Source organism: Chamaea fasciata, unplaced genomic scaffold (assembly GCF_029207755.1).
Source record: "Chamaea fasciata isolate MVZ Bird 193981 ecotype frontalis unplaced genomic scaffold, bChaFas1.0.hap1 SCAF_2, whole genome shotgun sequence".
NCBI classification, from domain to species: Eukaryota; Metazoa; Chordata; class Aves; order Passeriformes; family Sylviidae; genus Chamaea; species Chamaea fasciata.
This window is the reverse complement of record NW_027094087.1, coordinates 55761357-55776022: the sequence shown is the minus strand read 5'-3', so window position 1 is coordinate 55776022 and position 14666 is coordinate 55761357. Positions and strand designations below refer to the sequence as shown.

General features: G+C 40.2%; 1 protein-coding gene across 7 annotated transcripts in view; it reads right to left on the bottom strand.

The window, feature by feature from the left end:
• Positions 1 to 622: 622 nt before the first annotated feature.
• The window catches only part of ENOX1 (ecto-NOX disulfide-thiol exchanger 1), a 309445-nt gene continuing 295401 nt past the window's right edge, over positions 623 to 14666 (bottom strand). For all 7 annotated transcript variants that reach the window (XM_066176219.1, XM_066176215.1, XM_066176214.1 and 4 more), the window contains 3 exons: positions 7634 to 7736; positions 4609 to 4694; positions 623 to 1580 (listed from right to left, as the gene is read on the bottom strand). In XM_066176219.1, the coding sequence (XP_066032316.1) occupies positions 1449 to 1580; positions 4609 to 4694; positions 7634 to 7736 (321 nt within the window). In that variant the 3' untranslated portion in view covers positions 623 to 1448. The remainder of the gene's footprint in view (positions 1581 to 4608; positions 4695 to 7633; positions 7737 to 14666) is intronic.

The window sequence follows — 14666 nt, the reverse complement described above, 5'->3', positions numbered from 1 at the left end:
TCCCCTTTTGTACACAATTAGCATTTCATTTAATATTTCTATATTCCACATAGATGCCAGAGGAGGAATAGGTCCTAAAGTACCAATCACCAAAAGCCATGTTGGAGAGTTCCTTCACTACTAAATGCATTTGACACTAATTGCTGTTTATTGAAGGACCAGAGCGAAACATCACTCTGACATGTATCTGGATACTCCCTGCATCTGTTTCAGTTTTCCATATTTCCCACTGTTGGTGCCCCACATCATAGGACCAGCTCTCTCTTTAAGGACTGGCTCCTCTGCCTGCACAGGGGTGTGGCAAAGAGGGACCTGCTGTTTCGTACCAACAGCAGCTCTTACCCAACAAAATAATGAAAACGGGAAATTTGAACGCATTCATTTTTCACTTGTCTGCTTGTTGAAAAAAAAAAAAAATCAAAGGTCCATGCTGGTATTTCTTCTACCAATATTTAAATTATTTTAATTTTAACATGTATTGCAAGCTCTTTTCTTGATTTATAATTCATTTAACCAAATTGTCTGCAATTAATAGTTCAGGTAGGGGAAAGATAAGTTCAAGGAGACTCTTGCTGGGTCGATTAAAATTCAGTAACATCAGAAGAAATACTTATACAAACAATATGGTAGAAGTCATATTTATTGATAAAAATTAATATATCTGCTATAAAATTTGTAACAGTAATGCAACTGAATATTTATTTTGATGCATAAACCTGAATGTTACATACCAAATACAATACAGTAACACTGGTTTCTTCCTTATTTACACGTTTATGAAAATTGATATGCAATCCATGTTAAAAGAACTTGTAATGGAGAATAGTTACATTAGAAAAATAATATTCTTGATAAAGCATTCTTGAGGACTCCAATCACATTTTCAGGCCTCTTTCAATAAGGCAAAAATCCCTGGTACAGCATATAACTTAATTTACAAAATACAATAACTTCAGACACATCTTCAAGTTTTCTTTTGGTATGCTTTTCCTCACTGTAAAATTACTCAATTCTCTTACTAAACAGAAAGAACTTTCTATAACAAAACTTAATGAGTTCTACTACATATTACATTTAAATCGCTGTGGCTTAGCGACCATAACCAGGCAATCTTTCTCAAGTCTTTGCTCAATGAGCTTTTCTTAGATGTAGGACATGTAGTATCTTGAAATCATTATGACTATGGTATCTTTCTTCAGTTTTCATAGGAAACAATCTGTCACATTTTGAAACTTTTTTTTTTTTAATTTTACTTTATTTTAGGAACTGGTGCACAACTACATTTCCACTCACAAGAGAACGTCACAAATGTAACTAAAATTAGGCTTGGATAACTTTGAAAACATACTACTATGTGCCCAAACCCAAATTTCTTACTTTAATACTTTATAACCCTGCCATGCTCTAGGAATTCTTCTTCTTCTGCATAGCTTCATTACTAGTCACAGTCAGACAGTTTTAATTCCTTCAAAGGCACAAAACTTCCACCTCTTTTCCAGTGTTGCTCCTACACCAGTGAATTCTTGTTTAAACATGCGTGGCAGTCTCATCAAAAGCATTTCTATCTCATTTGCAGAGATCTGAGAAAGAAACAAAGGTAAAATTAAAGTGAGAAAGCTGCCCTGTAGCTTGTAAAGAGGAAACATTAAGAACAGATGTAATAGGGGTGCGGGGGAGATGAATCCAGACCATATGAAAAAAGCCAACTATTATTATTTTTTTTTAATCTTGACATGACTTTCCAGACTCCAAAGCAAGTGCAGATTCCATGCAGGAATGATTTTGCTCTTGTAGGTGGCATCCCACTGTAAAGCAATGACAACTGCCATGTTGGGGCTGTGGCCACAGTGTGGCTTGAAGTCCATCTTAAAACTACAGTCATGGGTGTTCTTGTGAGGAGGAGGAAGCAGATGAGATGTTATTCCTCTTCTCTTCCTACGCAGTTTTGAATTCTTCTCTCCATCAGTTTTTCTCTTTCCTTTATCAGCTCCCTGTTACTGAAGGCTGACTATCCATGGAGCCATCTTCCCTCAGTCGTACCCAGGTCAGCAGTCCCAGGTAATTAAGCAGTAAATCTCCCAGTTCTGCACTGGTCAGGATGTTTTTATCATTTTGAAATCTTTATGACTGCTCACCTTCCTAATAAGCAAGATGCTCTCATTACAGAAAACACTTTCAAAAAGGCAACCCTCCTGGTATAATCATTAGGGAAGTCAAGAAATGAACACTCATGGAATATGAGCCATTTTATTCTACTGCGTCTAAAGTGGTCATGAAAGGAACAGCAAAGAAATCTATGGGTGCTGCCTGCTATCCACAGGTGTCTCCACGGTTTGAAAAGCTTCTCTGGAAATAAGGATATTTCTGCTTTTTCATACCAGTAGAAACCTTCCACGGTGATACCTTTCCTTTTCAAAACAGTATATAAACATAAAATATGCTAATTATACCTCAGTACACCCAAAGGAGGTGAGAAAATATCTATTACCTCTTATTTTTCGGTAGAGGTTAGTGCAGCAGAAAGATTAAATGATTTGATAAAGGTGGCACCAAAACTCAGTGTTGGAGGCAGTCTAAAGCCTCAGCGTGATCCAATCCATCTTTTAAGTACTCACATGGCAGCAGTGGGTGTCTGGTTACCTTTGTGCAATGTATCTAAGCTCTACACTGAGCCCTCAGCCCACACGGGTATGCTGACCTTATCATTCTTGTTCAGGCGAGGAATGACAGGCTAACCATGGAAAGTAATTGAAATTCATCTCTGAGATTGCATCTCTGCATCGCGCTATTAAAAAGTAATTTGTTTCTACAAGCAGTTGCTTCCAAAATAAACCAACGAGGTCAAATTTTGCAGCCTGTGTTTGTTATGCAGTAGGTAGGTCCTGCGGTAACTGCAGAGATGGAGACAATGCTCCTTCCTTGAGGGCTCTGTTTGCAAGTCAAGAACTTGACCCTGGCAGCCTCACAGAAGCCCACGTTACTCACATGAGCAAATACTCAAGGACAGAGCCCGCAGCCAAGCACAAGAAGGGACCACAGCAGTGCGGGGAGAGAATGCTGAAGAGCTCACTGGGCAGAAGCAATGAGAAGCAGGGCTGGAGCCCAGAGAGTCCATATTTCAGATAACTGCTGTTATCACCAGAGATACAGAGCTGAAGAGGTCATCCAGGGGAAAATGCAGTTGAAACTTAGCCAAATGCTGTCTTAAGCAAGGACTTGAAAGATAACTGAGGAGATTGGACAGACTGGGTGATGCAGGATGAGACAATGCAAAGTGCATGTGTGGCAGGGGCACAGAGAAGCAGAAGAACAGCTGGAGGCGTGAAGCTCTGGATTCATCAGGTTTTGATAAAATGAGACATTTAAAAAATAATTGAAATTCACCAGTTTCTCACCTCTCTCTCCTGTCCCCATCCCCTACTCCTTATTCATTGTGGGTGGTAGTGGGCTGTAAAGTGCTAGCAAACCTAGCATTTGCTATGGCCTGAAGGCAGTGCCTAACAAATTCATCATCCTTCCTCACTCATCAGTGCAGCCTGTTGCAATTCCAGTGAGCTTCTAGTTCAGGATCTCCTCTGCTTTTAGCTCTACACTTTTTCATAGAAACAGAGGAAGGATCCAGGATCAACCAGAAGCATGAAGCAGCCCATCAAAGCAGCGGGAAGTTGATCTTAGTTATGGACTGAAGGGGCTGTTCAGGAACAAAACATTACCAGAATCAAAGGAGTTGTGTTGCAAGAAGATCTGGGAAAGCACCATCATCCAAGTACTGGCAGATGTGGGGCAGAGCTGTGGCTGGCCGCAGGGTGACCCCTGCATCTGCTAAGTGTCTCTTGCAGCTTGGCATCCTGCAGAGCTGCTGCTTAGCACTTGGAGTACCATTCACCTGATCATTTCACACTTAAACTTCTCACCCGTGACCTGCTTAATATTCAGTGCACAGGAATAGGCCTATTTGGGGGCTTGATTTCATCTCATTCTACAGCAGATATTAAAAAGTCAGTCAATGAAATTATCCTACAGGTATGTATCGACTGTGGAATGTATGAACCGATGCATTAAGCACTTTTCACACTGTTTTGTGTTGGCCTCCCTTTTATCTTGGCCACAGCTTCACTGAAATTAGTAGGGTTACCCAATTCCTTTATGCGGTCATCTCTGCTCCCACATGGAGACAAAGAACATGCAACATGGTCCATTCCTGTGTTCATGAAGGTTCGGTTCAGTGTGAAACACAGCTAACAACCCTTCAGAGGAAAAGGGCCATCTCCAAAACCTGCACAGTTTGATGGCCATGGCCACACCTGTCTCTTGTTCCGCTTTTTTTCTCTCCAGCTATATTTCAGAATCATGTGTCATAAAATCAGCTGCTAGTATTTGCCATTTAGAGCTCTGCTCTTCTGTGCCACAAAGGATGGCTAAGCAGTGTGAGGCAAAGACCTCAACACAAGCACGTGCACTGTAATTTGCAAATGAATAAAGACTGAAAACCCCCAAGCCCCATATCCCATTATCTTTCTAATGGAAATGCATGAAGAGTTTAACCTGCAGTAAAGAATAATACAATATTTCTAAAGAGAAAACAGATTTTGATTAATTTTTTTTTACCCTAGAGTCCAACTGCTGCATATAAGACCAAAGATATTCTATATTGGCTCCAAAAGGGTGGACGTGAAGAAATGTGGAGATGATACCTGTATTAAAAACAGACAAAAAAAATTAAAATTACCTCAGACACTGTATCATTAAAATAGGCAAAATAATTCTGAAGTCTGTTCTTGCAAGTTTTTTAGTATGCATTATGATTCTTATTTTCCTTGCACAACCCAATAAACATAACAAAACAGCACATTTTTAATACAGTCATAGTTACATGCTAAATACAATAGCTCATCTTCAGGAATGACAGCAGTTAGCAAGTAAGTGACCAAGATAATATACTGGTGAATAAAGGAATTTCTAAACAAAGCCTTGCTGGGAGCATTTCAATTAGTAATTTTATGCTTGATTTACCAATATAAAATTGTGGATATTGTAATGGTAAAATTATTGTTTTTTTCCCCTTCACTGGATTCTCTGTTGTGAAAACGTTTCATACAATTGTGCCAGAACCCTCACTCCCTCAATTTTTTCTAGTAATTATGCAGATGCTGGTTATGAAAAGTGTTTAATCCGTATTACCCCTAACTGCTGCTGAAGAAAACACAAATGCTTTTTGACATATTTGCTTATTTAGTTTTTTCTTAAGAGAGAGCATGTTCTGTCTATCTTCATTGTTCTCAGGATGATTATAAAAGGTATAGGAATTAAAAGTGGCTTAGAAGGAGTCAGGATCTAAGTCTAGAGATGTTTTCTGCAATGAAAATCAAGAGGCATTAATAATGATGACCAGAGAAAACAAGATTTGGGGCATCAGTATTGCTATTAAAAGCACTATCCAACTTCTCCTCTTCTAAGCAAACAGTGAAAATACAAAATGGCATGTGTGTTACTTGCTGTTTGGGGAGAGCTGAACTGTAAGAATCAGAACAAATATTTTCAACTCTCTTTGGATGGGCTTCTTAGCTGAACCACCCTAGGGGAAGTTTCTTATACTTAAATCATAAACACCAGGATTAAAAATGCTTACAAATGACAAAAATGGGTCACTGTATCTTGTGTACTGCAGGCCATACTGCTTTCTTGATGCTGAATGAATTAGGATAATCTTGGATTTCATTTTTCCCCAAGTACCGGCCATGGTTGAAACTGATAAGCAATATTTAATGCATTTTAGGCTGGCTTTGAAAAGAATACCTTTTTTCCTCCTCCACTTTTCAAACAGCATTTACAAACTTCTGGTCCTGCATGATTTTTTACCATGGCAAGTTTTAGCAGCAGTGACCTTCTTTGTGCTGTGGGTGACTACAGGTAACCACACAAGAGCTCTAGAAGCAAAAGCCAAGACCATCACACTTGGATGAGATGACTGGAAATCCAATTTTTACTTAAATCACATTTTACCAGTGTCATTGCATCTGTTATGTGGTTCCTGAGGCTTTTCAATTCAGGCCATTCAAAGCCAGCTCTTTGATACAATGCAAGTAATAAGTAACTTTTCAATATTTTGTAGTTATTGACTGGATTTCCATGATAACTTTTTTTTTCTTTTATGCTCTTTTCCTCTAAGACAACATTGAACTTTTTAAAAAACAGAAAAACTTAGTGAATGGATCGAGGCAAGGCCCATTTTTCCCTTGCCATACCTGATCATGCCTCAGAGGAAGAGATAACATGAAATCCATCTCGAGGAATCTTTAATCTTTGAACTGTAGCAGTGAGTCAGTTGTGGGGTATTATGACCAGTAGTATCTGAACTGAGGTTATTTTGTTTATCTGAGTGTGCCACTGAACAGCAGATGTATGGGACCCACTTTGGGACACTGACACTGTTTGTTACAGTCAAGTAGCGAGTGACCTAGAAAAAAAGTTTGTTACTCTGTTCTTAAAACCCCATACTTGCTATCTCACGGAATGAACTTTGAAAAGATCAAGTACTGTCCCCTGCAATTAAAAGTTTCAGATTTAATTATAACAAGCAAAATTCAATCAAGTCATACATTTCTGTACATTCCACTGTTTTGCATCTCACTAGTCACAGGCAGTTTGTGTACACTTTAAAGTGCTTACACTTTAAAAGTTTAAATACATTCTTCACTTTCAAAAGACCTCTTTGGTCTGAACTGAACTTGTGAATTGCTGAATCTGTGCCTCGGCAATAAACCAGCAATCTTCCTGATGCCTAGGTGATGAAAATGAGTTGCATTTAAACAAACTAAGGTAGCTTTGGAACTATCATTTATCAGGATACCACTGATTTGTGAAAGAAATTGAACCTGTTCTTTCAGGTCAACATATCTGTTACACCACAGAGTACACTTTGGAACTGTGGGCCTTCGTGCTCCCTGAAAACCTGCCCCATTGAAACTAAATGCAAAATATGCACGGGTCTAAATGGTGCATGTTCCCTCCAAGGGTAGCAAGGGTACAGCCAGTTGTGTGTAGCTAAATGCCTGATACCAGCTAGCTGGCCCACTGCCTATAAGCTTTAGCTATAGGCACTATCTGAAAGTTTATTTTAAAGATTTTATTCTGTGTAAAGGGTATGACAATCCTTGTGGTATTCTTTATAAATATTCATATTGCTAATTCCCTCACCTAATGTCAAAGGCATAAATCTGGCTTGCTTAATACATGCAGTATATGTATTTTTTGCTTGGTAGTTTACTAATATTATTTCCATCCCCTTCTCCTTCACCACTTTGTCTAATAATCATATAACAAGCTACACAACTCCGGCCTCCTAAATCTTGATGTAAATAAAGTCATCATACAGTCATGCTGGAAGCCTAAATGCAGATCCTGCAATTTCTTCATACTTGAAATCCTTTCATTAAACTGCAGAATTTTTCACAAAGGGAAAGTTCACTTGTATTTTAGGATTTTTCTTACCAAAAGCTATTTTGAACACAGATTTTAAAAAAAGTCTATTTTTTTTTCTTATATGAGCACAAAGATCAGTGTAAACATATGCAAAACAGAAACTTGTTAGAAGGCATTTTGTTCTCAAAAAACCTCTTTGGGGTTATCTTACCTATTAATAGTGCCTCTTTCTCTGATTTTAGACCTGGGCTTCGTTTCTCTGAGTTTTTTTCTCTGTCCTGGTTGACCAATGCTACTGTCAATACATTGATTTCCTATAAAGTTTAAAAAAAAAACAGGTGGTCATGTAGATTTCATTTACCTCGATTTAATTTGTCTGCTTCCTTTCAACTCTAAAAAAAAAATTCATTACTTTAATTCACATCTAAAGAAAAGACAATTATAAATAATTGATTTGTTTACAGAATATTAAGACACACTTTGAACTACCTTTATGCCAAGTGCTGACAAGAAGAGAATTTTTGCTTGCAGAGTAAGTAATAACTTTGTTGCTAGTGCTTCTTCATTATAACAGCTGGAGAGATTGTGCCATAAAGTGTGGGGATGGTCAGAAAACTCACATTTTGTAGCTATTAAAGCTGTAAACCAAGACCGCCTCCAGGGAACATGGATGGAGACATTCAGCTACAGCCATAAGAGTAAATTCAGCAGTCACCACCAACATTTCCGACTACTCGAGCACAACCCTCTGCCCTGTCACACTCTGCAAATGGTGCCTGGCATGGTATTGGCCCACCCCAAACACGTTTTGGGGGTTGGCACATTTCAGGAAGACCATTCTTAACAGGTGGTTTGCATAAAGCTATCTTTGTTTTAAGGACTGAGAGAGCACCAACCTGAAGGGCAAACAAGTCAAGGCTCCTACTTGGAGCTCTTCTCTTTGGAATCAGGTGGCATGAACAACCTAAATTTCATCTGAGAGATCACATAGCAGATGCTTCACCGGAAGTACCCAGGCAGTTGAGTGACTGGGTATATGTGAAGTAAATAAATTATTTCCAAAGCGTGCAAGTGGCCTTAAAGTGTATTGCACAACATTCAAGCATATCCATAGGCTGTTTCCATGGAGTAGCCAATGTGCAATAACTCGTTCCTCAGTGAGGCAGTGACTCATGCTGCTGCATCTGCTCTGAAATGCTCAGCAGTTACATGCAAAACCTTGGAGGCAGAGAGCATGGCGCTAGAGACACGGTGGTGTGAGGTGGGACTGTGAAGGAATGGTGCTCTTGTTCTGTTTGAGGGAGTCAAGATAAGCTGCTGGAGGTTTGTGGGACCTTAAATTCAAGCAAATATGTACTATTTGGTAAAATGATGTGGCTCATTTAGGTCATACCCATGGTGTGGTGCTTTGCTCCAAAATTTTTGGCAAGCATTTTTGGCAATAAAAGAGGGACACTTGGCTTGGGTTGCTCTGAGGCACTTCCGAAAGTGTGAATAATCCGTGCTAAAAAAAGGCATAAACTCCAAAGTATGTCAAATGTGCCTCTTTATGGATGACTAAAAGCTTCACAGTCTGTGTAAATGGTAAAAAGAGTCACACACTTCCTCATTTTTAACTGAAAAAGAAAAAGAAACAACAAAAAACATAACCTCAAACTCCCCATTGATGTGGTCTGTGCTCTTCATAGGCCTGTTCCAAGAGGCAGTGGCTGGATAGGCAGCACCTGATGGCTCATGTGCATTGTGGCCTCATGTCACAAAGAAGTGTCACAAGAAGAACTTCTTGCCACACAAAGAAGTGTTCCTTCATGTCACGAAGAAGAACAAGCTGCCATGTGTCAGCTAAGGAACTCTCTGTGCACAAAAGTGACAAACATGCACATGTGCACCCTCAGCCCCCATCACCAAGGGGCTCTGACAGGCCCTGGCCCACATCGACCAAGGCATGAGGTCCATTGGGTCATCTGGAGGTTGTTGCAGCTGTAATGGCCAGCCGAGGGATTTCTTCCAGCCACAGATCTATGTGTAGCTGTGCACATGTCAGCTTTTGCTGGTTTTTCAGTTAGTAGAGATCAAATAACTTTTTAGTTGTGTGTTTTAGTTTAGGGAGTCTGCAGTTCAAGAGTTGGCAGTGATCCCCTCTTAAAATAATGGTGCTCCTGGGTGCTCTGGCAGCTACATCACCTTGCCACTAATACTCCTGTAGTGTTGTAGTGCACAAAGCACATTAAAGCAGCAGCAGCATGCTCTAAATTGTCCAGCACTGTCGATTCCCCTCCTGACAGATCCAAAGGCTAATGCAAATTCTGATCTACTGCTGGCCATGACATCTAAAAGCAGTGAAAGGAAACCCAGGCAAGAAACTGAAATAAAAGGTGTTTACATGATTTTCTCTAAGAGGCCAGTAATGACAATGGGGTTACAGATCAGAATAGAACTGGATGAGAGATTTTGTGATACTGCAGCAGAAATGCAGAGCAGCCTATGCCACCAGAGCCTGTATAGGTTGAGATGTAACTTTGACTTCATCAGAGATAGAAAAGCAGTCTAAAAATAGCAACTCCTGAGAGGGGAAGGTGGGAGCAGAGAGATGTGTATTTGACATAACAGGCCCCAAACACAGCACACTTGCAGTTTGAGGAGGGATTAGAAGTTTTGTCAAGCAGTGATGCAGTGAAAGAAACTATAATCCAATTGGGAGCAACGAACAGATGGATTCTCATTTAATGCCTAGATTTGAGCCTGTGCAGAATGCTTTCTATGATTTATAGGACAGTGTAAATGGATGCTAAAGGAAGTCACATCAAGTCTTCTTTAGCTGTATATTGGAACAGAAGATAAAAGAGTAAAAAAAAAAAATTATGGAGAAGCCTGAGGAAATGAGTGGCAAAGATAGATACTAAGCAAACCACTGGGTTTAGAAGAAAGTTGAAGGTTCTTGGAGGCTTTAAAAGGAGAGGTTTCTGCGATCCAATGCTACCTGCCTCACAGAAGGCAATAAATTAGATCACTCTGATGTATTCAGCTGTCAAAAGAAGTTGCACAGGCCATGAGAAAATACAGGGTGTGCATAGTCACATAAAGTAGATCAGAATTCAGTAGCATTGCTGTTAGGAATTAATAGTGGTATAAGAGAAATGGCATAATTGGGTCTAAAAAATGGGTGTGAAATTCACCCAGAAACTGGACTAATTATAGAATAAGTGAAAACCTTACATGAAAAAAAAGAATCTGACAGCACACTGCAGATACACATCTTGTACCTACGAAACCTTTACAACAAATCCTCCTGCAGCTAATTTACACTTTTTTAGAGGCACTACTTATGTCAACCCACAGAAACAAGACTTTTAAGAGTACAAAGGTGAATGAGGCAATAAATAATTGGAAAAAATCAGTTAGGTCACCTCTCTGACATGAGAAAAAGCTACTGATCACCAGATGCCTGAGGAAAATTTTTTAATATATACTGCATTACAGTATTTCCTTTCTTTCCTGGAGACCATTCTTTATTTGGCAAATTTTTTTTTGAGGCCCTAAGCAATCTCCTTTGGCAGGTTTCATTATAAAAGGAATATTTTGCTACCATCTGTCAGTTACTGCATTAAAGGACAAGAACATAGCTGAGCATGTGCAAACTGGTATTTATTAGAAATGAAATGACCTTGCAAGAATTAAACACAGTGTGTGAAAGGCATAATTCAGGTTAAATCACACCTGGAGGTCATTTGGGACCTGATCTGATTTACTATTCACAAATTATGTCAGGCATTGGAAAACAAGGAGGACCAATTTGATGACGAAAGCTCCAGAGCTGGTCAGTATGATTGCAACCACTCTGTGTGACACTCTCCCCATTGCCAGCTCAGAGCTTTTTCTTGCAAATGACACTTTAACTAATCAGCAGATGATGAAAAGACATGAATTTGCCCCATGGGATTGAAATCCCTACGGTTCTGCAGATATCCCTTGGGGAACAGCATTTTGATTCAGGGCTCCCTGAATTTGAACCAGGAAGGGAGAAACAGACAGAGAGTCTTCCTGGAAAACTTTCAGGAGAACTTGCTAGATGAAACAGAGGATAGCAAATAACAATTCTATCCCATGGACTAATAATTTGCATAAGCAGACCTCTGACACCACCATTGACACAGAGCCGACAGCTGTGGAGTGTCATAGATGGCAGTTTTGCACGTGGATGTATAAAGCCTGGCTGTAAGGTGGGAGAGAAGTTTGGTTTTCACCATTCACTCAAGTATCTTGGATTCTTTTGGAAGAGGCACAGGCAAATATATTGCTCCAAAAGTTGCCTGGTCTCACTGTCCAAAGAGCAGTTGAGTCTAACCCTGGAGACACAGAAAATGAGAGAGTGACTCTTGAGAGAAATGCACTTGGCAGAGAAAGACAGAGAGCTCCTGAAGAGTAGAAGAGATGTGGTGATATTCTACAGAAGATAGTCACAGATCCTGTAAGAACAAAAGGCACTCCAGGGCTCTAGCAGATCAGAAAGCTCCTGATATTTAGGCTGAATGACTTGGATCTTTCTCTCCTTTATTGGTTTTCTTTCTTTCCCTATGGGAAAATAAGATATTAAATAAAAAGTTCTCCACCTAGATAGCATTAATCCTCTTCAGGTCAGTGTTGAACTAGTGCAAAAAAGGCAGACAGTATAAAATATTTTTTCTTGCCTGAAAATATATGCTAGCCAGCATCCCTAGAAATGTGGGGAGTGAGGACTTGATATTCTCCATAAACACTGAGCAAGAGTTGAACAGGGCTTGCACAGCAGCTGCCCTACCTGGAAACTCCTCCAGCCAGAGTGCAGTTCTCTACCATCTGTTGTTCAGGACTCTGCTTTGAAAAGCAGAATATAGGATTTAATGAATGTGACATTGAAGATACCTGACATGTGCCCAGGACCCAATGACATTCAAAGAGATGAAATATTCCTTCCACTCTCTGGGTAATCCAAGTATTTGGTAATTATTTTTGAATCGAGGGGGAATGATGACTGCTTGCATACTGTCTTCAAAGAACTCATTTTCTTCGTTGTAGTTTATGGAATTCTGAAGAATTGTGTGGTGAGGGGGTAAAAATAATATTGTGTTTTCTGAAAGGCCCAGTAAAAATCCCATAAACCTACCAGCCTCTGGAATAGTTTGCATTTTTACTATACGTGCAAAGCCAATTGTCTGAGGCATTAAAACAGTGGCAGAAAAAGGAAAGACTTGATGTTTGTCACAGCAGGAAAAACAGAGCAACGGCTGGATGTTGTTAGATGTAAGGGATACACCACACTTTCTTATCAGCCAGGGGATTTATGAGAGAAAATGAGTAGGAGGAGAAAAAAACTATATATCTGAAACATAAGCAAAAATCTTGCAGGCTATTAACAGCAGGCCAGAGAGATATTGTAGGCTTGGAAATAAAAGGTAATTTTAAAATTCTGATAAAAGAAAGAGCCATGCGCACATGATACCAAATCCTCAGCCTATAAGGTATTGAAAGGCATATGTGTGCCTGCTCTGAGCACACAGAACTAGGCTTGGACTTCAGGTGAGTTTGCCCAAACTGCTTATTGAGGACCAGGAGGGTTTGATTGCAAACTTGGGTAGAAACTGGTCTGCACAATAAAAAACTGTATGTATTTAATTTATTTGCATTTATCTGTGAACCTCCGATAGTCTGGCATAGGTGGGTTTGCTTTGTCAGTCTTTCTTTAAATGTACTTCAGAACTACATCTGAAAATTTAATCTTGCAGTTTTAACCTGAGTGGAGCATAATTCAATAACCAATCAAGTGAATGGAAGTCTTGCAATACTTCCAATGCACATCAAGTCAGGCATCTTAAATTTATGGGGACATGCAAGGTTGAGGTACAGGACAACTTCTGACAGCTTAGCATGGTTGTCAGTTGAGAATGGGCTACTGTCCTTGTCTGTGTTCTTATCCATAGTGAATTCAAAATTATTCAATCCAAGATGAACTAAGCTACAGTGAAAGAGCTTATTTAAATGTAACATAAATTAAATTTCCTTGCAAATGTGGCAATGTATGAGTACACTCACAGGCAGTGATTGTGACTCCGATGATCACAGCATCACAAAATCAGGCAGATGACCTTGGGAGATTTCTAGTCCAACCTTCTGCTCAGAGCAGAATCAGCTGCAGTGGCAGAGCACATGGATATGCAACAGAAAGGTAGCAATCCAATGGCTCAGCAGTTTCTCTGCAACATCCCAGTCCTGCACCCTTGGGGGGTGCCTCCATGCCCTGCAGAAGGGATTTTCCAACCACCATCACTTGCTCCATCCTTGTGATACTTGTGATCCACTCTTATTTCCACAAGCACAAAGGAGTACAGAGGCACCATTACAGACTGGGAAAATGTGATAACCTAATCAGAGAAAGCAGAGTCCCCTGACCCATCTCCTCCCATGGCTGTCACAGGAAACTGTCAGCCCCAGGGGCTGAACATGACACAGTGAACATCAGTCCACCTCTCTGAAACATCCTACAGACTGAGAGAGCATTGCCTGCAGGAATATGGGACTTGTTATGGGATGTAGAAGCAGAGCATTATGGGGTTGTACAAAACTTAGTTGAGTGTCTTCAGCAGGGAAAAGGAGGAAGTAGCAAGAAAAGGGAGGGATCATGGCAGTTTGGGACGGGATAAAAGGGATAAAAGGGAGTGGTTGCATGTAATCAGGTTGCTGGTCAGTACACTTGTCTGGCCATGTCAGGCCCTGATCAGTGTATAACACACATTAAACTAATTTCTCTTTTCCTGGGTGAAGGACTCTGTTCTGTGTGCATGGGAGGACTGAACAGAGCAGCTGGAGTGGGATCAGCAGAGAGCCACTGCAGCGTGGAATTCTGCAGTTAGAGAGACCTGGGGGTCCAAGCCACCAAGTAGGGACACCATGGAGCCTGGGGAAAAGCTAAATTACTCTAAATAATGTGCGTATGTGTGTGAGTAGCCAGTTATGGGACAGCCTGAGAGTCAAAGTCCAGTTTCTGGAGGGATTCCCATTGTGTTTATGTGTAAGTCTGCACATGTATTTCCCACTGATGGACCTTTACCATGACCAGCCAGAAAGGGCTGTTTGTGTACCTCAGTGCTGTACATGTTTACGAATGCTGAGTTTGCACTGATCTGTGTGGCTGGCCACGTGTATATAGATGGATGCATGTGATGCATATGATGCATGTGATGCATGTGTGTTCTTCCCCACACCTTTGA